The sequence below is a fragment of the Artemia sp. Qi Xiang Cuo genome, chromosome 1, assembly GCF_049724085.1.
Source record: "Artemia sp. Qi Xiang Cuo chromosome 1, ASM4972408v1, whole genome shotgun sequence".
NCBI lineage: Eukaryota > Metazoa > Arthropoda > Branchiopoda > Anostraca > Artemiidae > Artemia > Artemia sp. Qi Xiang Cuo.
This window is the reverse complement of record NC_142794.1, coordinates 75,169,344-75,194,260: the sequence shown is the minus strand read 5'-3', so window position 1 is coordinate 75,194,260 and position 24,917 is coordinate 75,169,344. Positions and strand designations below refer to the sequence as shown.

General features: G+C 36.4%; 1 protein-coding gene across 1 annotated transcript in view; it reads right to left on the bottom strand.

Annotated features, from left to right (window-relative positions):
• Positions 1-12,610, bottom strand: part of Ate1 (arginyltransferase 1) — a 49,526-nt gene extending 36,916 nt beyond the window's left edge. The window contains exon 1 of the mRNA XM_089087020.1: positions 12,454-12,610. Coding sequence (XP_088943146.1) covers positions 12,454-12,538 — 85 coding nt within the window. The 5' untranslated portion in view covers positions 12,539-12,610. The remainder of the gene's footprint in view (positions 1-12,453) is intronic.
• Positions 12,611-24,917: the final 12,307 nt, after the last annotated feature.

Sequence of the window (24,917 nt, the reverse complement as noted above, 5' to 3'; positions counted from 1 at the left end):
CAAGCATTTCAGCCTTGGCACCCTTACTTCACATTGTGTGCTAGTTTCTAGTTCCTGTTATAAATGAAGAATCTTTGTTTCTGTATTTGCGTCCGGGTCCAGTTGGAAACAAAAAACAGGCAAAGCAGCAGACTAAATATTTCTTATTACTATGCCCTAGGTGCGGGTACTCATTGTACCACTTTCTAACAAACCACAACTGGTGTTTGGAACTCTGGTATTGGATTTCCTCATTTATTGAAAAATTGATTTTTGGCTGAAATGGTCCCAATTTGATAAACTTATGCTTTTCTGAGGTTAAAAGTTTTTTTCCTCGAGCCCAGGATTGTGCTCGACTTTTATAACTCCAGTTTGCTGTAAACTTTTGGCTTCAGATTCTACTCCTTCCATTCTTGACACTTTCTGATAAATAAATTCCTTTGACTGACTAATAAGCGTAGTTCCATATTCTTTGATTGATCACCCTATGTCTAGCGCTTGTATTACAGTGTATAATTCGACAGTGACGGAATCCAACTTAAATATAAGTGCCAGTTTTTTTTATTTTTTTGCTGCCTTGGAACAGTCAATAATGCAAGAAAGAAGACCAAAGATATTGCTGATTCCTACCGTTTCTTCATGATCAATTTCTGAACAGCAAACTTCTTCCAATATTTTTTTTTCTTTCACCAGGTTCCACAGTGTTGAACCTTGGAGGATAAGTAACTTCGATTTTTTCAGCCGCATCTTCTTCTATTCTGACTCTGATATTTGTCAAGGATGGATTAGGAAGAACTTCTTCAAGAGATGTCTGAAATTTTAGTTCAATTTTACCACAGTTGTTTTTCTGTATTTATTTCATGCATTCGAAAAAATTGAAAAGCTTGAAACAAATTCTTAAGCTTTTATAAGGCGACCTAGCCATAACCTATTAAACTTGAAAGGTAATTTCAAAATCATATTCATTTTTTCTTCTTGTAGGAAATTTGGTGCAATTTAGTTCAGTTCAGTTTACTTTCATTTTATAGCATACCTCAAAAGAAAAGAGAGTAAGAACCTCAGAAGTAGAGAACAAGCTCAAACGTGTAGAGATCTGCTGCATAGTAGTACTGCTATTTTGTATACATAATTATACATAATTCAATATCTCTAAAACTCATGCGGCTCCAAAACTCCATCCTGTAGGAAAGACCACTTACCAGGACTGTCTTCTAACTAACAAAAATCAAAATTAAATTAGGTAAAAATACAAAAAGTTTGCATATTAAAAGGAAATATTCACTGCCCTTCAGGATGACTCATCTTTGTATCATATATAATTAAAAATTAAGGATAGATTCTTGTAAATATCCCTAATCTTATTAGCATTTCTTTGCTTATGAATTACAAATCATTGGGTGTTTCAATCAAATTCTTTAAGTTTACTGCACTTAAACAAACTGATACCCATTGACCAAATTTCCCCTTAAAAGTATGATTCTGCCAAGAATTTGGGAGTCAATCCTATCAAATTGGGTACTTGCAACTAGGACATAGGCTGAACTTTTATGAGAAACATCTTTAGCAGTCTCAGAATACAAGACGTGAGGTGGTTGTGACTGTAAAGCACTTAAACAAGAGGCATCACTGAGGACAGACTCTAAGCTTTCTATTGGCTTAAATCACACTAAGCTATCTTGCTGTTCGCGATAAAGTTCGCTTGTGACAGGGCCTTCTACAGTTTTCTTGGAGCTTTCTGGCCATAACCATTTTGGAATATCAAATAGAGTGGTCTTTTGAACAATCTTTGGCCTACTTTTCACTTCTGTACCGTTTTTCAGTTCCTCACTATCATGCTTTTGAATGCATGTAGGTTGATAATCACAATTAACTGATTATCAAAGGTTAACCATTGTGCCAGATTAAAAAATCTGACACGTTGTTGCTGATTTATTATTTTCTTTGGAAGCTCCTGACTTTCAACAAAGATGAATAGGTCCTGGTAGGGCTCTCTCATGCCCAGGGGAGCTCTTTGGTGAGTCTCTTGCATTTTCCTCAGTGAAACCTAGCTTAGGGCCTAATGTGGTCTGAGACACTCTGACCTCTTCCTATGTCCAACTGCTGCATGATCCTCCACCAAGAAAGAGATATTGAATATCTCCATCACCACTTCATCTTTCTCCAGAAAAGGTACCTGATTACCATATTGTGTCAATAAAAAAAAAATGATGACAATTAGAAAAACATGAGAATTAGAATAAAAAAAAGATGACAATTAGAAAAACAATTTTCCCATTTATAAAAGTGAATTTTGAAATAAATTTCCGCCAAAATAGATCAGTAGATTATTTTTCCCATCTGCACTAGCTGCAAACTAAATTCTGCAAAGATCAAACCAGATCCTTATTTCAGGATATCTGATTACTGCTGTATCAGCAACAAATGCAAAATCCTTTAAATACGTCCTTTGTGGGGTTGACTTAGCCATAGAAGAGACAGAAATTAAATCAGAACTAATTGTTACTTCAGGTGCACTAGTTGAAGTCTCAACAATAACAAGAGGGAGTGTCAGAATAGATGGTAATCTCTACCAAAGTTAATAAATTCTAGTTGCAACAGCCAAAGACTTAAATAAAGAAGTCTCACTATATGGAAAGACCATCTGGTATAGACAAGTCTCACTATATGGAAAGACCATCTGGTATAGGCCCTACAATCCAAAGTCATTACAGTGTAAAATCTGCCTGGCCCATGGACACATGTCAATTTGCCAAAACATCAAGAAAAACTCAAAAAAGAAGCAAATAGGCCAATTGGATGCTGTTTCCCCACTGAAAAACCAACAGTTTGTCAGGTGAAGAGGATTTTCAGTCCCTAGCCCAAGAGGAAATAAACTCAACCAGAATGTCAAACAACTAAAATGGACCAGTTTCTAATAGATATCCTGTAATGGAATATAGCGTCTCTTAGCAACATGAAACTGGAGGAGATGACCACTTTTATTTCAAGACATGAAGTAGATATAATATGCCTACAGGAAACTATACTTCATAATATGAGAAAAATCCAAATAAAAGGCTTTGAGACATACAGGGAAGACAGATCAACTGGGAGAAAATGAGGTGGTGTAGCCCTGATGATAAGAAAACAGATCCCACATTTTATGGTGGCCCTAACGAAATTGAAACAATTGTAGTTGAAATCCTACAACATGATGAAAAACTTCTTGAAGTAGTCTCAATATATAACCCAAATGGAAGAAATAATATATTTGAAGTGATAAAAGAAGTAACCCAGGATCATAAAAAAAAAATAGTTTTGGGAGATTTTAATGCTCTGGAATTTGCCATGCTGGGGTAGCTTTCTTTGTCCTTCTCCTTCTATATGTTATTATATTTTTTGGTTTATCTTCTTTATCTTTATTTTTGGTGTATTTGACTTTAATGTAATAATTGATAGGCTTCTTTTAAAGTTTAGCTCCCTGTTGGCTTTATTTAATTATTTGTGTTTGTTTACATTTGTATGAAATAAAAATCTAATCTATCACTCTATCTATAACAAAGACACACAGTGTTGCTGATGCTAAAGTGAAAACTGCATTTTTTGGCTTAGTGCACTGTACCCTGCATGGAACACCTAATATGAAGATGAAGATATTCAAGGCCTTGCCAGCAGTTCCATCAAAGTGGTTCAAATTCACATGCCCAGATCTTTTTGTCTGAATTTTGAAACCAAAGAGCAACTCCCATGGGCAATTGATACTGCCCCCCCCCCCCCCTATTACTGGCTCTGAGCATCTACCTGTCTCCAAATACAAGTTCATTCCTCCTCAGTACTACAATTACCAAGCTTATGGCCAGGCCTGAATTTACTAGAAGGCCTAGGGGTGCAATAAATTATCTATGAGTGATTTTTTGTTAATAAAATTGGACAAGTGTGATTTATTATCAAAGTGTCAGATGCACTATGCTGCCTATTCACAGAAAAATGATTTTAAAACAATACTGGGATTCTGTGACCACTTATAAACTGTCAGACGTCTCCCAAGAATGGCAGCTAAGAGTTCAGTATCACCTCTTTCTTTATTACTTTTGGGTTACCAATAGTGTAATGATCAGTGCTTCCAGCATCCCTCAACTTTCGGGGATTTCCCCAAAAATTTACTAAAACGCTAGGGCCTAGAAGCATCAAAGCTTTAAATCTGGCCCTGCTTATGGTCACACTGTCCATAAATATGAAAAACCTGCAAAATGCTTAAAACTGCAGTGGGCCACATAAAACACACAAGACAACCCATGTCAGCCTGCAACTGGTTTGTAATAGCATAATTTGCCATCCTACCATCATATGAATACCATATAGACTTATGGGCCATTTTGTGACCAGATATAAAATTGGTTATAACTAGATTTTTATACCTATAAAATTACAGCAGTCTATAACCATTGCTGTTTTCTTTTCCTACACCAAATTCACCAAGGCCAGGATACCATCTATCTCTATTTGTATCAACCTGGGCATTAAATCCCAAATTAAAAATACCATATTTCTATATTGAACCTCATCTATTTGTTCCTGTAGCTGTAAGTAAAATTTTTCTGAGTCACTACTATCTCCATCAGATAGTTCTATGGGGTGATTACTGCTGTGACTTATACCCAGCAATTTTTAGTAATAAAATGAGCAACTAGCCTTCTATTATTAGTACCCTTCCTTGTGCATCATGAGCCCTATTCCCTGCCTTCTGCCTGAGTAAATAAATTCTTTACCACCAAATTTCATGTTTCCTACCCCCTGGGATGTGACTTTCTGAAACTCCTAATAAGTCCAGATCAAAGCATCTGAATTTGCAAGTGAAAATGTTGATAAGATAGTTGTTTTTTTTTTACATTGCAACATTCTAAGTTGCAATTTTCATATTCTTTAAATCATAGAAATTGTTTTGGCCTCAGGAAAAGCAATGGTCCCAAACCAGTGCTGGAAATGGACTAACACATTTTTTCAAGTCTATACAAAGTGCTTAAGCTGGCTTAGAACCAGACAGCAAAAAGTCCTTGGGACCTCTAGTTGAATAGAGGTCTTATCCAATCCTGGGCCGTTCTTGGTTACAACATAGTTTTCCAAACTCAGTGATGCTCTTCTATCAACAAGAGTCAAAATCCTGCAGAGACTATCTCAAGCCTATTACCTACAACTTATTATATATTCATGTCATTAAATATTATGCTATTGCAAAGAGGTAGTCCATAATAATTAACTTAGCTAGATAAAGGTTTTTCCACCAAAACAAACTCTATCCTCCCAATGCACAAATGAGCCCTTAAACCAAAACAGGAGGGAAATGTCAGAGGCAACTAAAATATGTAACTATCCTGGACAAAACACAAGTAATGTTCTTTAGCCAATTTGAAAGGTTGAACTAGTTCTTCTTTCAGGAAGTTTTTCTTTGTAATTTGCATTTTAGCTTGTTTTTCCACCCCTGGGTGTACTGCCTAGGGTGATTGCTTTCCTCCTAGATCTGGCCTTGGTTGAGCCCCTTTAAGGGCTCAAAATAGAATTTTCCCCAAAAGCAAGTATTGAAGTTGGAAAGAGCATAAAGTTAGATAGAATTCTAGACAAGCTACTTTTTGCAGTAAATTTCTAGTGGGCCACATAATTTAGCTAAGATGAAAGTGAAAACATCTTTTGATGCCTTTTTATGCTCTGTCATAATTAAAGAACTGCTTCTGGGGCTAGTTGCATCTTGAGCCCCTAAAGGGGTCTCAAAGGTATTTTGTTTTTGTAACCACACAAAGAAGTTATCAACACTAGTTAAGTTATTGAAAAGTGGTTAAAAACATCACTAGTTTATAAATAAGTTATTCAAGAAAAATATATTCCAAAAATACTTATTTATTAAAATTCAAACCTCATTTATCAGGCAACTCAAATGTAAAATGTTTTCCTACTATTTCAAGTTTTTCAAATGCCATCAACAAAAATAGCACTTAATTTTACAATTGAAAACTTTGCCATCAACAATCCATAGTATATTCCAATTTAGGGTATATATTTGCACATAGAGGCGGTAAATTTGCAATTGGCCATATAATTTAGCTAGGATGGAAGTGAAAACATCATTTGATGCTTTTTATGCTCTTTCATTATTCATATACCTTATTTACCTTAATTTGCACTTCTAAGCAAAATAAGGTCCATGCTGGATCTGTTCTGCTCTGCATAGATATAAAATACCTTCAGGGCCCCTTTAAGGGCTCAATACACAACTACCCCCAAAAGCAATTCTTGACTTATGAAGGAGCACAAAAAAGGCATCAAATGACATTTTTACTTTCATCTTAGCTAAGTTATGTGGTCCACTAGAAATTTACCCTTTTTGCTATCTTGGAAAGTGGTTAGGTAACAGAAATGAAAATTTTAGTAATGAATCCAGGGCAAAAACATACTCTGGGAAGGTATTGCCAAGCTAATATGCTAACTCTCTTTTGATTTCTAAGTCTCAGAAATTTGCCTACTTGACAGGTAGCCTGTTAGAACTTTGACAAAACAACACAATAGCCTACCTTAATTTTCAGTCTTTTTTTTTGGTAAAATCCTACTTTAGCTACTTTTGGCTATCTTGGAAAGAGGTTAGATTAGGAAAACAAAACTTTCTGGGATGGGTCTACAGGCTAAATTATGTCCCAGGAAGGTATTTTGATGTACCTACCCCCACTCCTTCTCCCTCTAAAGGATCCTAAAATTTGCCTACATAACAGGTCTATAGGCTACATAGGCCTATTGAAATTTTGACAAAACAATATTTTACCTTAATTTTCAATTATCAGTTTCTTCTACTATGGCTTTAGTTCTGAAAACACAATTCCTGTTATTTGAATAGAGTTTTAAGCCATATCAAGGTTTTTTTTTAAATTTAGGAAATGTATTTGCATAAGATAAGATAAGGGTTTATTCAAAAAACAACACAACGCAAAAAAATAAATGACCTTCCATAAGCTAACGCTTGTTAGGAAGTATTTACCCTATTAAAATTAACACTTATAATAACATAATAAAGAGAAAGAAGAGAAAAAAAAAGAGAAAAAGAAGAAAGAAAGAAAAAAAGAAGAAAAAATGAAAATCCTACACTCACTCGGCTCCTGGTTGCAATAACCAAAAATCAATACTTCAAATACTCCAAAACTTCCCGCCGCCATCCCATAAATAATAAATAAACAAAACAAAACAAAAATAAAAATATATAAGAAAAACGGGAAAAACGGGTTCCGGGCAAACCTGAGAGTGACTCAACTATACCACCCTTTAAACAAATTCATACCTATGGAGACAAAGGGTTTTAAGGGCCCGACAGAATTCACATAGATTTGCTGACCTTTTCAAAGAAACAGGCAAATTATTCCAGACAACTGGCCCCACATGACGTATTGAAAATAGCAATCTAGTACTAGTAACTTGAGGTGTCCGTATATCTCTAGCATGACGAGTAGGATAATTGTGTACATCATCACCAGAAATAAATAAATTTGAAAAACACTTGGGAACCAAATTAGAAAAATACTTAAACATAAATAACCCATGGTAAAATTTCCCAAGACCTGACACAGGGATAATATTTAACTGTACATATTGGGATCTCACCAAGGTTCTCCAATTATCTCTGGACAACACTCGCAGTGCCATATTTTGTATCACATGTAACTGCTGCAAATGCACTGAAAATGTGCTAGACCATATACTCACGCAATATACTAAATACGGGTGAACTAACGAAAAATAAATCAATCTCAAAACAGAATCATGGAAAATTTTTTTAACTTTCTCATCATTCCAACATTTCTTGCAATCTTACTACTAATAAAAGAAACATGATTTTTAAAACTAAGGCATTCATCCACAATAACACCAAGGTATCGTATAGTATTTGTACGCTTAATTACATAATTCTCCATTTGCAAATCAAGAACCCAAGGGTAAAAATTTGATGATCTACCATATATAATAAAACCTGATTTACTATGGTTTAACAAAAGCTTATTCACTCTCATCCATTTATCAATACCTAACATACCTCTTCTCATTATCTCTATTAAATCAGATTCAGTCTTTGCTGCAGCAGTAAAATGGGTATCATCTGCAAAACTAGGAATAATCACCCTACAATTAGAATGTGCACTATCTAACAAATCCAAAACAGAAAATCATAAGTCGTTAATATAAACCAAGAATAAAAGCCGACCTAATACAGAACCCTGTGGAACACCATAATCAACAATTCTTTCACCAGACCTCACATTAGAAATTTCAACGCACTGGGTCCTACCTCTCAAAAAAGTTTCAAATAACTTCAATGCATTTCCTCTAATTCCACAATTTTCTAGCTTCATAATTAAAATTTCATGGTCAACTGAATCGAACGCTTTAACAATATCTAAAAAAATAGATGCCACCTTAAACCCTTGGTCCAAAGCATCATGCACAAACGTCGTCAAAAATAAAACTGCCTGTTCGGTAGACATCCCCTTACAAAAACCAAACTGATTAGAATGGAAAAAGGAAATATTCTCCAAAAACTCAGATACTCTAGAATTAAAAAGTTTTTCTACTAGCCTAGAAATAACAGAAAGGAGGGATATTGGTCAATAATGATTCACATTTTTCCTATCACCCCCTTTAAATAAAGGTATTACTCTGGCACTTTTAAGACACTCTGGATATATACCACATTTAAAACTAGCATTAACCAGGTACAAAATTTGTTGCGATATCACAGGAAAAATTGACTTAAAAACCTTTGTTGTAATAAAGTCTGACCAGGATGCACTGTTTTGCATACCTTTTACCACATCACACAATTCTTTTTCAGTAACCGGTTGCAAGTACATATAAACGTCACTACTTTCAGGCAAAAACTGAGTAAAATCACCATCACTGGCATGCTGCTGAACAGACAACGCTAACTGGCCCCCAACACTAGAAAAGTGCTCACACATATGTTCAGTAGTTTGGCGAATATTTTCACCATCAACAAGACTACTAACAATTTCAGGCTTATTTGGTTTAATAACAGAATTTATAACATTCCAAGTCTTTCTTGGGTTACCCTCTGCATTTTTAAATCTATCACTCAGGTAATCTAACTTAGCTTTACGAAGTATACTATTCAACTTATTACTACCGTATATGCTTTATAAATATTTACATTGCTAATACTATTACTTAATGCGGACTTTTTATACAATTGCTGTTGCCTAGCTAGAGAAACTAGAATACTCTTTGTAACCCAAGGCTTCTTCGGCGAATCAAAATACTTATGTTTCTTCCTAACTTGACTACAAGCAACTACCATATCCTTAATCATCAAATACCAAAGTGTAAATTTATCATTCACATCCATATCATTACTATATAAAAAATCACAATTTTTTCCTCCAAGCTCATTTTTCAACTTCGGTACATTAATAACAGGAAAACAAGTTTTTGGTACTTCAGAACGCTCTGATCTTGGCCAGTTCAAAAGAGAAGGAATAGATACCAACAGACCAAAATGATCCGAAACGTCATTTACAATAACACTTGCACTACTATATCCAGTATTTAAGTAAATCTTATCAATCAACGTAGCAGAATCATGGCTCACTCTTGTACATATATTAATAGAAGGCTGTAGTCCATAACCTAGCATAGTGTTTAGAAACTCCCTAGCTCTAAGTTTACTATTCACAGTTCTTAAATCCAAGTTGAAATCACCACAAATAAAACAAGGTCTAGTAGAAATTGGTAACTTATCCAAAACCTTATAAATTGGGATTGAGCAAAGTTGTGAAGCTGAGAAAATTTTTTTTTGTACTTCCTTTAAGAAGAAGATCTATTTTGCAAGGTTTCAGTTTTATAACACAAAGATTTTAAAGGTCATCAAAGGTCAGGGCCCTCTAGAGGGAGAAGGAGTGGTAATAGGTACTTAAAATACCTTCCCAGGACATAACTTAGCCCATAGACCCATCCCTGAAAGTTTTATTTCCCTAATCTAACCTCTTTCCAAGATAGCCAAAAGTAGCCTGGCTAAAGTAGAATTTTACCCAACATTTTACCTTAATTTTCAGTCATCAGTTTCTTTTCTCTCACTTTAGTTCTGAAAATACAATTCCTATTTTTTGAGTAGAATTTTAAGCCATATGAAAGTATTTTTTTTCAAAATTTAGGGAATTTATTTGCATATCTTTAAAACCTTATAAATTGAGATTTAGCAAAGTTGTGATGCCAAATAGAATTTTATTGTACTTCATTTAAACAGAAGATCTTATTTTGCAAGGCTTCACTTTTATAATGCACAGATTTTAAAGGTAATCAAAGGTCAGGACCATCTAGAGGGAGAAGGAGTGGAGTTAGGTACTTCAAAACACTTTCTGGGACATACTTTAGCCTGTAAACCCACCCCTGGAAGTTTGATTTTCCTAACCTAATCCCTTTCCAAGACAGTCAAAAGTAGCCTAGCTAAAGTAGAATTTTAACTTTTTCACTAATTTTAGTTTTGTTGTCAAAGGATGGATTCACTTTTGTTTCTAGCTAAATTATGTAAATTTTTCTTGTATTTTATTGAGATGTTACCTTTAGAGGAGACTCTGTCCTATGGTGTTACTTTTTATTGTAATATTGGTAAAATTCTACTTTAGCTACTTTTGGCTATCCTGGAAAAGGGTTTGGTTAGGAAAATGCAACTTTCAGGGATGGGTCTAAAGGCTAAAGTATGGGTAAAGTTCTACCAAATCATATTATTGAGTTAGGACCAAAGTGAATACACCATTTGATGCCTTTTTTATGCTGATTATAAATATAATAATCATTTCTATTGGAAGTGAGTTTCAGCCCCCCCCTATATATGCCAATTCAGGGTTAGGTATATATAGGGGGGGGGCTGAAATTCATTTCTGATAGAAATGATTATTATATTTGTAATCAGCATAAAAAAGGCATCGAATAGTGTATTCACTTTATTCCTAACTTAATAATATGATTTGGTAGAACTTTACCAAAGTATGTTCTAGGAAGGTATTCCGAAGTACCTACATCCATACCTTCTCTCTCTAGAGGGTCTTGAAATTTGCCTACATGACAGGTAGCTATTGAAATTTTGACAAAACAACATTTTCCCTTAATTTTCAGTTACCAGTTTCTTTTTCTCTGGCTTTAGTTCTGAAAATGCAATTCCTGTTATTTGAGTAGAATTTTAAACCATATCAATGTTTTTTTTTTCAAAGTTTAGGAAATGTAATTGAATATCTTGAAAATGGTAATTATTTAGCCCTGGCCCCCAAATAAGGAGACATGTTAAGAAAACAATTCTTACTTTAAAATATGTATAAGGATACTAGTTCTTATATTATCCAAGGGGAGAACCTTTATCATAAAGTCTTTCCACTAAAATCTTCAAAAGAGATAAAGTTTCCAAATATTACCACCTTTTTAATTCAATGCCAATTTTAAAAGTCTTTTTAAATTACTGCTTTAAATTTATGCCTAATAAGTTCTTTTATAGATAGCGTTCATGCTGGTCGTTTTATTTTATTTTAATTTTTGAATAACAGTGGCAAAGGGCGAATAGCAGTGGCAAAGGGCGAATAGCAGTGGCGTAAATACAAAATATTAATAGCAGTGGCAAAGGGCGAATAGCAGTGGCATAAATACAAATTATTAATAGCAGTGGTTAGGTTATGACAAGAAATGAAAAAGTATTTTTTCATGAAAAAAAAGTTTTTCATGTTCATTATGAAAATGAAAAACAACTTTCTATAATCTTAATATACCACTACTTTTTCTTTAAATACGTTTTTTGACACACGTGTTAAACACGTGCTAAACGCTATCTATAAAACAACTTATTTGGCAGCAGTTTACAGCGGCAATTTCAAAAGACTTAAGCATTGAATTAAGAACGTGGTGATATTTGGAAACTTTTTCACTTTTGAGGATTTTTAGAGGAAAGACTTGATGATAAAGGTTCTCCCCTTGGATAATATAAGAACTAGGATCATTATACATATTTTAAAGTAAGAATTGTTTTCTTAACATGTCTCCTTATGAGGGGGCCAAGGCTAAATAAATACCTTGAAAACTTTATAAATTGGGATTGAGCAAAGTTGTGAAGCTGAAAACAATTCTTTTGTAGGCTACTTCATTTAAGCAAAAGATCTATTTTTACAAGGTTTCACTTTTATAACACACAGATTTTAAAGGTCAGGACCAACTAGAGAGAGGAGTGGATGTAGGTACTTAAAATACCTTCCCAGGACATACTTTAGCCTGTAGACCCATCCCTGAAAGTTTCATTTTCCTAACCAAACCCTTTTCCTGGATAGCCAAAAGTAGCTAAAGTAGAATTTTACCGTAGCGTTTTCTTCATAAGAACCCAAAAAACCGGCTTTTACTTAAAAATCTGGCAATAGCATATATTATTGGCTATAGAATAATATAATGGCAGGCTAATGTGCATAGGCATACCTCTGCTGCAGCTTGTATCCTTCTGTTTGCAATACCCACATTTGCCTTTATCATGTTCACCAAACCATTCTATGATACTTGGCATGACAAGTTGTTTTAACTTCAGAACGTAATCTTTTTGTTTTATAGGCTGGTTTTTTGCTGGTCTTTATGCATTTAAAATATTTGCTGTAGGCAGCAGTGTTGCCAATTGACCGGCACCTCTCCGCGGCGCCGGCCTCGTCAAAAAGCGGCATTTCCGCGGCATCCTTGAACCAAAATGCGGTAAAAACCGCGGCATGCCCGAAATTCTCGGAAAATCTGTGTTTTGTATTTTTGAGAGAGAATGGGTGAAAAATCTCGTTTTAATATGAATGTTGATTCAGTGTCAAGTGAAAGTGTGGTGAAGATCTGTCATAAATTTGAGAAAACACGTGCTGTCTATCCTTCTTTTCAGCGGTGAAAGGTAAGCATGGTCAGCACAGTCCGTGAATACACATTTAACGTTCATCGTTTTCGTCAAGCACGCAACAGAAGTAAAAATGCAGAGGTACCACAGCAGGGAAAGTCCACGGTGGGAAAACTGTATAAATGTGAAGTGAAGAAATTAAAAGCGATTTTCTCTTGGGCCTTCAAGCCTATCCAATAGATAAATTGATGGGTAACTAGATTCTCGTATCTCAACCTTTTTCGATTAATGTTTAATGAAAATCAATATCAAAAGCTTCAAGAAGGAACACTCAGATAAATAATACAAGACAAACAGACGAGATTAATCGGAATCGGACTATTCACATGTGTCACAAACAATATCTTTGGCCAAACCATACACAATGCTTTGGTTCAAAACGTTACAGTCACGAGAAGAGGCACTAGCCTTCACTTCGAGTACACGCTTGACTAGTCCGGGTTCTAGCTCTAGCACTCACTTGCCCGAGTCAAGCCCTCCTTTAGAATTGCGCTTAAGGCCAAAATTGGTTTTCAGTGTTACCGAAAGAGTCACAGCACTCAGTCGGTTTCGCTTATCATTTTTCACTTCCTTGAGCAAACTGAAGAGACGCTCGGCAATAACGTTTGAGAAAGGGAGTGAGAAAAAGTACTGAACCATTTTCCCGACATTTGGGAACATCTGACTACCATTTGGTGACTTCGTTTGCAAGATGTGGCGCCAGTAAAAGACAATGTCCATGCCATCTACGTCAGGGAGATCAACAGTACTAGGTAGGGCCACACTCGGTATAGACCGCCATTCCTGCTCTAGCTTTGCTTTATTCCAAAGCGCAGAATCGTAGTAGTCGAAGAACTGACGAAGACTAGGAACTTTCAGTTCATAACTAGAGCTTGGTGTAAGCAAGTGTACCAGGTCGTAGATCTTTTCAGAAAATAGAAAACGGTCAAGAATTTGCTGAACAGCTTCGACGTAGAAATCCCTCGCGGAGCGACGAATTCGGAGACTTTCCGCTACAAAACGGCTACTGGTAACTTCTCTCGTTTCGAGCAACACAAGGAAATCGTACGCTTTGTAGCCGATATAGACAATTTCGTCGGGAAGATAGTTCACTTCGTCATGCGGATTGATGTCAAAAGGGTTGACTGTTCTAATACATGAAGTCTTCATAAAGTTCATGGCTAATGTACGAAGAAGTTTTTCCACCTGGGTTTTCATGTGGTGAAATAGGGGTTTATCAGACTGGAAGATGGTGTTGAACTCATTCAGCTCTCCCAACACGTACTCGACAAAAAACATCATAACCCTCGAGTATGGGTTGTTTAGTGTCATTGTTACAAGATCATTAGCAGGCGAGGGATCATCAAGTACCAACGAGTCCCAGTACAACGTAAGAGTATCCCACTGTTCGAGAATACGGCGTGCACAGTTTTGACACGATAAACAGCGTGTTGGAGCCATAGCAAGGAATCTGTACTGTTCTACTTGAGTAAAAACTTGAAGATCCTTCCTATATGCATCTTGGCGTTTTGCACTAGGCCTGAAGGGATTGCACAGAGTCCGACATAGATCTTCGAGGCTCTTAGACAGTTTTTTGCAAGCATGCCTTGCAACAAGGGCACACAGATGGCAGCTACGTTTCACAACTGTAACCCAGGGAAATTTTCCTTCAACAAGTGTTTTGACTGAGTGGTTTATCCCCATCATAGCATTCGTTGTGTCAGAGCAGAATCCGACCCAGTTTTGTAGAGGAACACCCGCCTTCTTGACATCATCCATCACCTTCACTAACTGGTTGAATAGACTAGACGCTGATACGTCGCTGCATTCGACAAGAGCGAGCAAATCTATCTGCACATTCATTGCTTCGTCACAAAAGCTGACACAAACAGAAAGTTGTTGGGCTACAGAGGAATCTATGGTCTCGTCAATTACTACGGAGAAAAGATTCGTTTTCAGGTTTTCAAGAAGCTTTTCATGAAAATGAGGGGCCAACGCTTGTCGAGCAATATTATTTGCTTTAGTTCTACCAAGAGTGGCCTGGCTTAGATGATCTGGGCCTGGCATACTTTTAACAAGTTTCAGCAAGTCTTCAGAAAGCGAATAGTGTAGATCGTGCTCAACGAGAAATGTTACTAGATTCGCTTCAAGAGTGGCCACTCTTTCGATTTTTGAATCACCAGAAAAATGAAGACTCAATGGCATGGTCTTAGAAAACTAAGCTATCACGCTTATTTATTTTCTTCGTGAGCTTTGGTCTGTTTGTGCCTTTTTGCGCCGTGTTTCCCTTTTTTACAAACGAAATTCTTTTTGCAGTAAAGACAGTGAGCTGAATAAAAACAGTGAGCCCAAGCACGATAACTGTCGAAGGGAATGAGTAATTTTGATGAAACTCGTTGCAAGGATCCTTTGGGTCAAGGGAAAGGTCAAGTTCGTAGACGGGCTCTGTAGCCCTACACTTAGGGGTGGGGATTCAAATTAAGGGAAAGACAAAATATTTTTAAATAGCTAATGAGATAGTCGATTATGAGGTAAGAAAACATACTGAACACGGCAATGAAAACCATCTTCTTGCCGGACAAGTTGTTCGCCTGGAATCCGGCCAAAACCGGAAAGTTTGTTAAAAGTAAAAGTTTTATTTGAAGTTGATAAGATGTTCGATTTTGGGTTAAGAGGGCATGCTGAAACCCTATATGACAATTGTTTTTTAGCCGGATGTATATTTCGTCTGGAATCCGGCTGAAACCGGATAATTTGTTAAACGTATACCGTATTTTTGATTTGAAGTTGACTAGATATTAGAAATAGGGGTAAAGAGATACGCTAAATTCGTTTCTGAGCTTCAATTTTTCGCCAGACAAGTAGCTCCGGAGTTTCGGCGAAACCGGAAAATTGGCAGAAGGCAGGATCGTTTCGATCAGTATCGTCAAAATAGATATGACTTATAGAAGTAAACACACATGCTGATTCCAAATCTGAACTTAGTTTTCTCCAAGGATTAGCCATCTGGCCTTAATCTGTTTCTAGATCTTTAAGAGTAAAAATGTTCAAGGAGTCTGGTGAAGACTGGATCTAGCGAAGACAAAACCCAATGTCTGGATTAAATATTGAATTTTTTTTGGGATCCCATAGAACCTTTGGTCTTGTTTTTCACTTTCAGAGGCACATTCAGTTATCAGATATTTTGCGTCCAGCCAGCCGCGTCGGAGGGTAGAAAGGCTGGACACAGTCGACAAGTGCTAACAAGGAAATTGCTAGTTTCAAAAAAAAAATTATATTTCTTAGCTGCTTCATCATCGGGATTTTGATGATCTCTTCTAGTGAGAATCGGGCTTTCAAAACTTTCGGTAAGAACTACACCACTCGTTGATACCATATGATGAATTCAAATTTTGAAATGATTAAGTAACGAGCTGGCAACTAGTTAAAATACGCATTTTGGTAAACAGATCATAGAAGCCGCCCACCCCCTAGGATAGGCTAGTACTTTTTGTCTCAATAAACTCTTTCTGACCTGATTACATCCAGGGCCATAACGACTAGGCGGGAGGTGCCCCCCCCCCCAATATTGTCAGCCAGTCGTTAAAAAGTAGCCAAGTCAACCCGCAGCGCCACTATTTTTCGTGAAAACAGTCAATTTTTTACTTGGAAACAGTAGATTTTTCTTAAAAACAGTCGGTTTCTTCTTGAAAATAGTTATTTTTCTTAAAATCAGCCGAATTTTTGTCAACACAGTCGTTTTTTCTCAATAATAGTCGTTTTTGTCTGTATAAAACAGTAGGTAAAAATGACCAGCCAGTCGATAAATAAATCCCCCACCCCCAAATTTTAGCTAATAATGGTTCTTACGACACCTAAACTACTTAAATATAGTTACTACTTACCATCCATACCATCAGACAATCCCGTAAAATAAGAAAAGTCTGTCTGGTCCTTATTGCTAACTTGAAAACACTTGGGCTGAGCTGACAGAGGTCATGAAGTCATGAGATGAACTGAGAAACTCAAACGTCAAAGTTTAGTCAAACCCGCAAAAATTACTCAACCCCCTTCGAACACACTGGCCTCCCAGGGTACAAGCTGCCGACCGCCGATGGGTCATTAATTAAAGTCCGTAGTTGACTTCCACGAAACGAGTCGGACGCGTCTTTGAAATCCCCATTTTATGCAACAAAGACATTTGCGAAAGATAAGAAACTTCAAATTGGACAAATTTTACATACTGGAACAAATGCGGTATAAAAAGCCATTTCGCGGCATAATCGCGGCGTGCGGCATGATCAAAATTTTATGCGGCATTTCTCTCAGAATCGCGGCGTAATGCCGCGAAATGCGGCATAAGTGACAACACAGGTAGGCAGAGTCCAAACTCTTAAAAACGTAACGTTTTCGCAACTTTTGATAGGAAAGTCTCTTTTCTAGGCAGGGTGGCTTAATTTCGCTATCAAGAGCGGTACATAAAGGAGGAGGGGACATTTGTTGCCTGTATAATTTAAAAAACATATTTTTACATAATCTTAATTAAAACCTTACGTCAAACTTTTAAAAGGTGCCAAAAACTATACAATAATAACAATTCATGCTTCTTTACCTATAGGAAATTCTTATTTATTCAACTGTAAGTGCTGCTTCCGGTTTAACTGCAAATTAGAAAGACATCCCCCCCCCCTCGATGCGTGTATATATCCCCAAGCTACTATTTTGCTTATTTTGTTTTTGTTGTTTTTAATCGCCATTATTGGTAAAATAAAAGTTCAAAATAGGGATAAAATCCTTTTTAATAGACAGTAGATTGAAAGGCAGTGTGGCCATTATTGGTGTTTTAAACCAAAAGTTGATGAGTAATACCACATTTTATATAATTATCCAGTATGACCATTTCCTATCTCACCCATTATAAAAACCCGGACCAGGGTGCGAGTGCTCCGGAGAACGTTTTTGCAGATATAAACATAAGCGGCATCAGATCTTTTCACGGGTAGACAAGTTAGACGCAAAACAATCGGAAATAAGTGGAAACCCGCTATTACGAATAATGCACTTTGTAAGCATTTCTCATTAGGCCCGTTTTTTAGCACTAAGATCTTACATCTTTCTGCAAAGATTATCATTTTTTAACTCATCTTTGTTCTAAGATCTTACAGCTCCCAGATGTTAGCAAAAAGTGTGAAGACCGCCACTGTTTTACCATATAGAACAATGATGAGAGAACTTTGATGATCTACTCATCATTGTTCTCAGACCGCTGATCAGAGCAGAATGATGAAAGACGTTTGCACAAAAATGGCCAAAGATGTAAGATCTTTGTTCAAAGATTTCACTTTTAAGTGTTTTCTGACAAAAGATGTAAGATCTTAGCACATTGATGAGTGAAAAAACAGGCCTATTGATAGACTATTTATACATATATACAACAGCAGCAACCTTATAAGAAAATCGAAATATATTTTCTTTTGATTATTATCGCTTCTAATCAGCAGTTGTACCAAACCTATCCTGCTCAAGTCATCCTCAGGGCTATACTGTGGTGTTTATCCTCCCCATAGTATAGTGCAGACGGTTTGATATCATATATTTTACCTTCTTTTTTTAGTTTTATATTTGTGTTTAAAGCTTTTTCCAATAGGAAATGTTTAGAAGTCCTCCAAAAAAAACGTCCCCCCAGATCCCAAATCAAATTCCATAGTGGAAGATATCCATCCTGGCTGGTCAAGCACATTATCTGAAAGTTCTAATGATAGCTCCAATTCAGAGAATAGGACAATGATAACTGTAGGTCCTAATGTAACCTTATCCGAGGATACTGGGTTTTAAGAGGTCCTCTCTAGAAGCTATGACAAACGGAAAAAAAATCTCTCCTATTGAAAGCATTTACCCTCTACCTGCCCTTGGTCCCGCCTTCAAAAACTTAGGACTTGAAATTAAAATTAAACTCCCGACCCCCCTATGAAATAAAAATGATCACTGCAATAAGAGTTGCAATTTTTAAATTGCTAAAATCAATGTTCTCTCTTAACATTAACCGTGATGGATCTCTGCTAATAGCTGTAGAACAATAATTAACCTAAAATCCCTTCTGAATACCCCAATTATTGCATCTAATTAGAACCCAAAAAAATCACCAACAAAAATTGTAGTTTATAATGTTCCCCCAGATATATCTACTCAGGAGTTAAAAGAAGGCCTCTCAGATAGGGTTGGAAACACAATCCCAGTTGAGGATGTTACCCAACTTGGAAAACCTAACTCTACTGGCCTAAAAACTATTTGGGCAAATCAAACCACACAAGGAATGCAAACCTAAGCCTATTCAGTGTCAGAAGTGTTTCAAACTGGGACACACGACAAACAAATGCAATGAAATTCTCCAAGAGTGTAGTAATTGTAAATCTTTCCATCCTAAAGAGCTGACAACTTGCAACAACACTCAGCCTACATGCATCAATTGCAAAGGCCCACATGAATCTACAAATAAATCATTATGCCCTGCATACAAGAAAAGAGCTCTAACACTCCAAATATCAACAGAGAAGGCCATCCCAGACCCCTGTTCAGCAATGGAAGCAAATGCTGCCCAACAATACCAAATAAAGCCTATAATGAAACAAAAAAAAACTCCCACATCATTTGCCCCAAATGCATCACGCACCCCTGCGACAAAACCCTCGTCTGAGCTCCCTCGCGCCAAGCCCGCGCAGACGGAATCACCCAGCCAACAAGCCTCCTTGTCCAGTGAGATGAGGTCAGCCTGGCCCCCCCTCCCAAGAAGAAACAAACCAGAAATACTACCAGGAATCAATCTCTTAACCAATAAACAGGATGCACAACCAAAAATGTAATCCCCAAATATATGTTTATTCATTCTAAACTGTAATGCAGTTCAGGCCATGAACATACATCAACTACAGAAAACAAAAATTTTTGCAGAATTGGCAAAAATCTACATCCCAGATGATATGCTCATTCAAGCAAAAAAAGATCTTGCTTTACTTTTAGCAAAGCTGAACATTGATACACAGTCATATGAAGAATAAATCAACAACACAACATATATCAATAATCCAATGGAATTTAAGATCACTCACAGAAAATAAGCTAAATGAACTAATATCATTTATGAATAATAATTCCATTAATATTGCTTGCCTCCAGGAAACTCATTTAACCTAAAATCAACAAATTAAGTCTCCGGGATATACTATCCGGAGAAAGGATAGATCTTCAGAGAGAAAAGGAGGTGGGGTAGCTTTATTAGTTAATAATAATATAAAATTTTGTGGCATCAATTTTCCAGATTTTGCAAATGATGTTGATGTTATTGGTTTCAGTGTTTGGCTGAATAATTTAAAAACCTACATAATAAGCTTTTATAACCCTAATGGCCAAACTACAGATGCCAAGGATTTCTTTAATTATATAAATAATTCTAATATGTTAAAAAATATCATTATTTGTGGTGATTTCAATGCCCACGGCCTTTTGTGGGGGAATAAACCAGCAAATAAAGCTGGTAAATTCATTGAGCATATGACTTCAAATAATAATGAATTAGCTGTTGCTACCCCTCCAAACCTGAACACATATTTCAACCCCAAAAGTGGCAGATTCTCCATATTTCACCTACAAATTGTGCCATTAAATTTTTTGATCGAAACTTACATAAACAAAGTTGATAATCTATGTACTGACCACTTCGCTATAGTTTGCTCTCTAAATTAACCTGCTGAAACTTTATCTTCTACATCCAAATATATAAACACTAAAGCAGATTGGTCGATGTTCCAAAATAAGCTAAATGATGAAATTACAAGTTTCACCCAAAGTTCATGCATTTCTAACACAACAGTTTACACACATGCTGAAGCCTTGACATCTTTACTAATAAATACAGCTAATCATGCTATCCCCAAGACAACACCTAACAAAACATTCCCTAAACATATTCCTAAAGAATGATGGACAAATGAGTGCCTAAATAAATGGAGGATAAAAAAGGCAGCTAGGACAGATTCATAAGAAAACCATCACCTACTACATATTTAAAAAAATTACAAGCAGAATCTAATCTAAAAAGGACTATAATAGATGCTAAATATAAATACTGGAATAATTTTGCAAAAAATCTCTCCAGAGAAACGCATGAGCCAATTATACATAAAGTCATAAGCCACATCTGTGGGAAAAAGACTTCCCCCAACCCACTCCTGTATGAGCTTTTACATAATAATACCCATTATGACAATGATAATGGAAAAGCTAGCCCATTTGCAACTCTTTTTGTTAATAAGCTAACATCAAAGTAAAATGTCCACAATTCCCATGAACACAAGCTACCGACCACGCCCAGGATCCGTGTACATAACCAATCCATTTTCAATCCAGGAATTGAATAGTGTAATATATCAGATTAGGACCAAAACTAGCAGCAGCTATGAAAATATACACCCTACATGGATAAAGAATCTCACACCTTCATACAAACAAGAACTGCTAAATTGTTATAATCACGCTTGGGCATCTTCTAGGTTCCCCAATATATGGAAATGTTCGTCCCTCCTACCAATCCTAAAGAAAAATAAACCAAAAGATAACCCTGAGTCTTATAGGCCCATAATGATTACACCTGTGATGGGGAAAATAATGGAGAAAATGATTTATCACAGACTCCTCTGGTTCGTTGAAAAAAATAATATGATCCCACACACTCAAACTGGATTCAGGAAATACCACTCCTCAACAGATGCTTTCATTTTGCTAACAAATGCAATAAATGAATCTTTCTCTAAAAATAATGTCCTAGTGGCAGCTTTCCTAGATTTTGAAGGAGCATATGACAATGTGAACCACCAAATCCTTTTAAATAAACTTGCAAACCTTGGAGTACCCCCTAAGGTAGTATCTTTTATTAAATCCTTCATAGAAGTGCGAAGTTTCATTGTTTGTGTTGGTTCAGCCTCTTCACCCCAAAAGACAATATCCAAAGGCCTACCTCAGGGAGCAGTCCTCAGTTGCCTCCTATTTGCCCTATATCTCTGGGACATGAACCTACCCCACACAAATCTACAATATGCCGATGATCTGGTGCTATGGTCATATGGCAACACCTTTCAGATAGCACAGTCAAATCTGCAAAAGTCACTTTTCCAGTTTGAAAAATTCTCTCAACATTCAGATTTACCCATTGCACCCACCAAGCCAAAAAATAATCCAATTTCACCGGAAGCGAAACCATGTTAATGCAAAACTAACTCTAAATAAAACAACTATTCCAGAAGATAATAATATTAATTACCTAGGTCTCATGCTTGACCAAAAACTTAATTTCCACCTCCACATTTCAAACATAATAAAAAAATGCTATAGAAAAGCAAATATACTAAAAAGACTTCTTTCCACACCCTGGGGTTGTAAAGAGAAAACCTTACTCCAGTTTTATAAATCACATATAAGACCCCATATTGACTATGGGCTCATCGTCTATGGTGCATGTGCAAAGACCCAGATGCAAAAAATTGAAACAACACAAAATGATATAATACGTCTCATATTTGGTCTTAGGAAACCCACAAGCACCAAGTTTCTGCTTATGGAGAGTGGATTAACAACAATAAGGGAGAGACGTAGCTTTCTCTTGATAAAACATCTTACAAAAATTGAATCAAATAGCTCAGACACATTACATAATTGGTTAAGAAATCCAGCCATGTATAGAGGTATTGCAGATGAGTATGCCAATATTCAAAAGAAGTTCCCTGTACCAGCAAAGTCTATTGCACCTACTTTCCCCCAATCCCCTCCATGGAATTGGTCATTTCCCATAATAAATACTGAATTTTCAAAATGGAATAAAGATTTAACCCCCATTGCTTTTGTCCAGAAAAAAATTGCAGAACTTAATACAATTACCTATAAAAATCATTTCCAAATATTTGTTGATGGGTCAAATTTGAATGAGAAGGTTGCAAGTGGTGTTTTCCTTCCTCACCTGAAAATTGCAATGGGCGAGAGATTATTTAATAATTTATCTATAATGTCTGCTGAGTTAAATGCCATAATCATGGCATTAGAACACCTTAAGCAAAACCAACCTTTGATTGAAAATTCAAATAATATTATCATCTATTCCGACTCTTTATCAAGCCTTGAGTTGCTGGCCTCAGCTCCTCAATATAAGTTGGACATTGACACTTATCATTGTCTCAATATTATTGATAATCTTGCTTCAAGTGGCATAAAAACTTACTTTCAGTACATTCCTAGCCACTCTGGCATAAGTGGTAATCATCAGGTTGATGAAATAGCAAAAAATTCTATAAATATTGACCAGCCAAGTGGGAGACCAATCCCAATTAGAGATATTTACCGATGGAGGCTATCAGATATTAATTTTAATAAGATTAATCCTATCCTTTCCCCCTTTCCCAATAAGTATCTTTCTAAAATTTATCATAGAATTCGTTCTGAAACAAATGGACTAAATTTCCTGACATTCTCATATAAGCTTTCTAATTCAAGTGGTTCGATTCCCCTGTCCCCTCTTTGCAGGCATTGTAATATGAATAATGAAACAATTGACCATTGCCTGTTTGAATGTAATATGCTGACGTCTGCACAACATACCTTGCTTTGTAAACTGTTAAAATACTTCAAACACCACAAAATCCCACTATCAGCCAAAAGCCTAGCCAACTATACCTGCACACAGAGCATAGAAATCGACATCTATCATCTTATATTTGAACTCCTAGAGTCGAAAGATCTGCTGAAAGATATCTGAATATATCTAATAAATATGAGGCAATCAAGCCAGTAGCTCTGGAGCCCACAGAGTGAAGCAAAAGGAAAAGGGCTAAATAGTTTTACTGAAAAGCCCGCCTGCTGTTAAATAGAAGAAGAAAGACACAAACACACTGATCCATAAGTGAAGAAATAAGTGGGATGAGCTTTTTGTTCGCACCGAGAACGAAGACCAGAAATGATCTGCGATAAACTTACTGGATCAAGGAGGCACACTTGTGCCTCTATAAAGAGGCGACCCACCACAATGTTAAGCGATATCAGGTCCTAGAGGTCGCAGAGAGACGGCGGTAATCGCATTTTGTAGCCCAAGCTCAAACTAAGAAACTTGCAAAATTTCATCCTCCTTCGACTTTATCTTCATGGGGTAAACTGGGTCGGAAGTTTCGACCCTCCCACCACAGCCCCCTTTAACGTTGTTCGATTGGGCTTAAATTTGGAGGTTAAGCTTTCCTAGGTCCTGGGAGCTTATCCTCGAAATTTCAGCTCAATCCGATCACTCCTTCCCTGTTTTCCAAAAACCAAATATCAAGTTTTGTGGGAATTTGCTTTGCGAAAATAGATTACATTTACTAAAAAACAATTACAATTGTGTCTCATTAGTCCAGCGATTGATACTTCAGACTGTCAGACGGAAAACCCGGGTTCGATTCACCGTCAGAGCAAATTTTTTATATACTGAATTTAAACTTTAAAAAAGAAACTCAGTTTCTTTTTTAAATTATTTGAAAAAAACTACGTTTTCTAAATAGATAAAGAGGCTGAGTTAAAAGATCGACCCTTAAAACGTACAGGGATTAGGAGGCACAGTTGGGGGGCTGTTAAAGAGGCTGAGTCACAAGTTCAAACCTTAAAACGTACAGGGATTAGGAGGCACCCTGTACGACGTGATTTGAGTATTCAGGAATTAAAAGCCTTAACACAAGAATGTTCAAGAGCGGGGGTTTGGGGGCGGCAGCCCCCAACTTTAACTCCTGACACGATCAGCTAACAGTTAGTCAAGCAATAATAAGTAATAAAATGTACAAAAACGTGCAGAAATTATTTGAAAAAAACTACGTTTTCTAAAGAGTTAAAGAGGCTGAGTTACAAGGTCGAACCTTAAAACGTACAGGGATTAGGAGGCACAGTTGGGGGGCTGCCGCCCCCAAACCCCGCTTTCGCAGCATTTAAAAAAAAAGAAAAGAGGTTTTTAAAATGAAAGTAAGGAGCGACATTAAATCTTAAAACGAACAGAAAT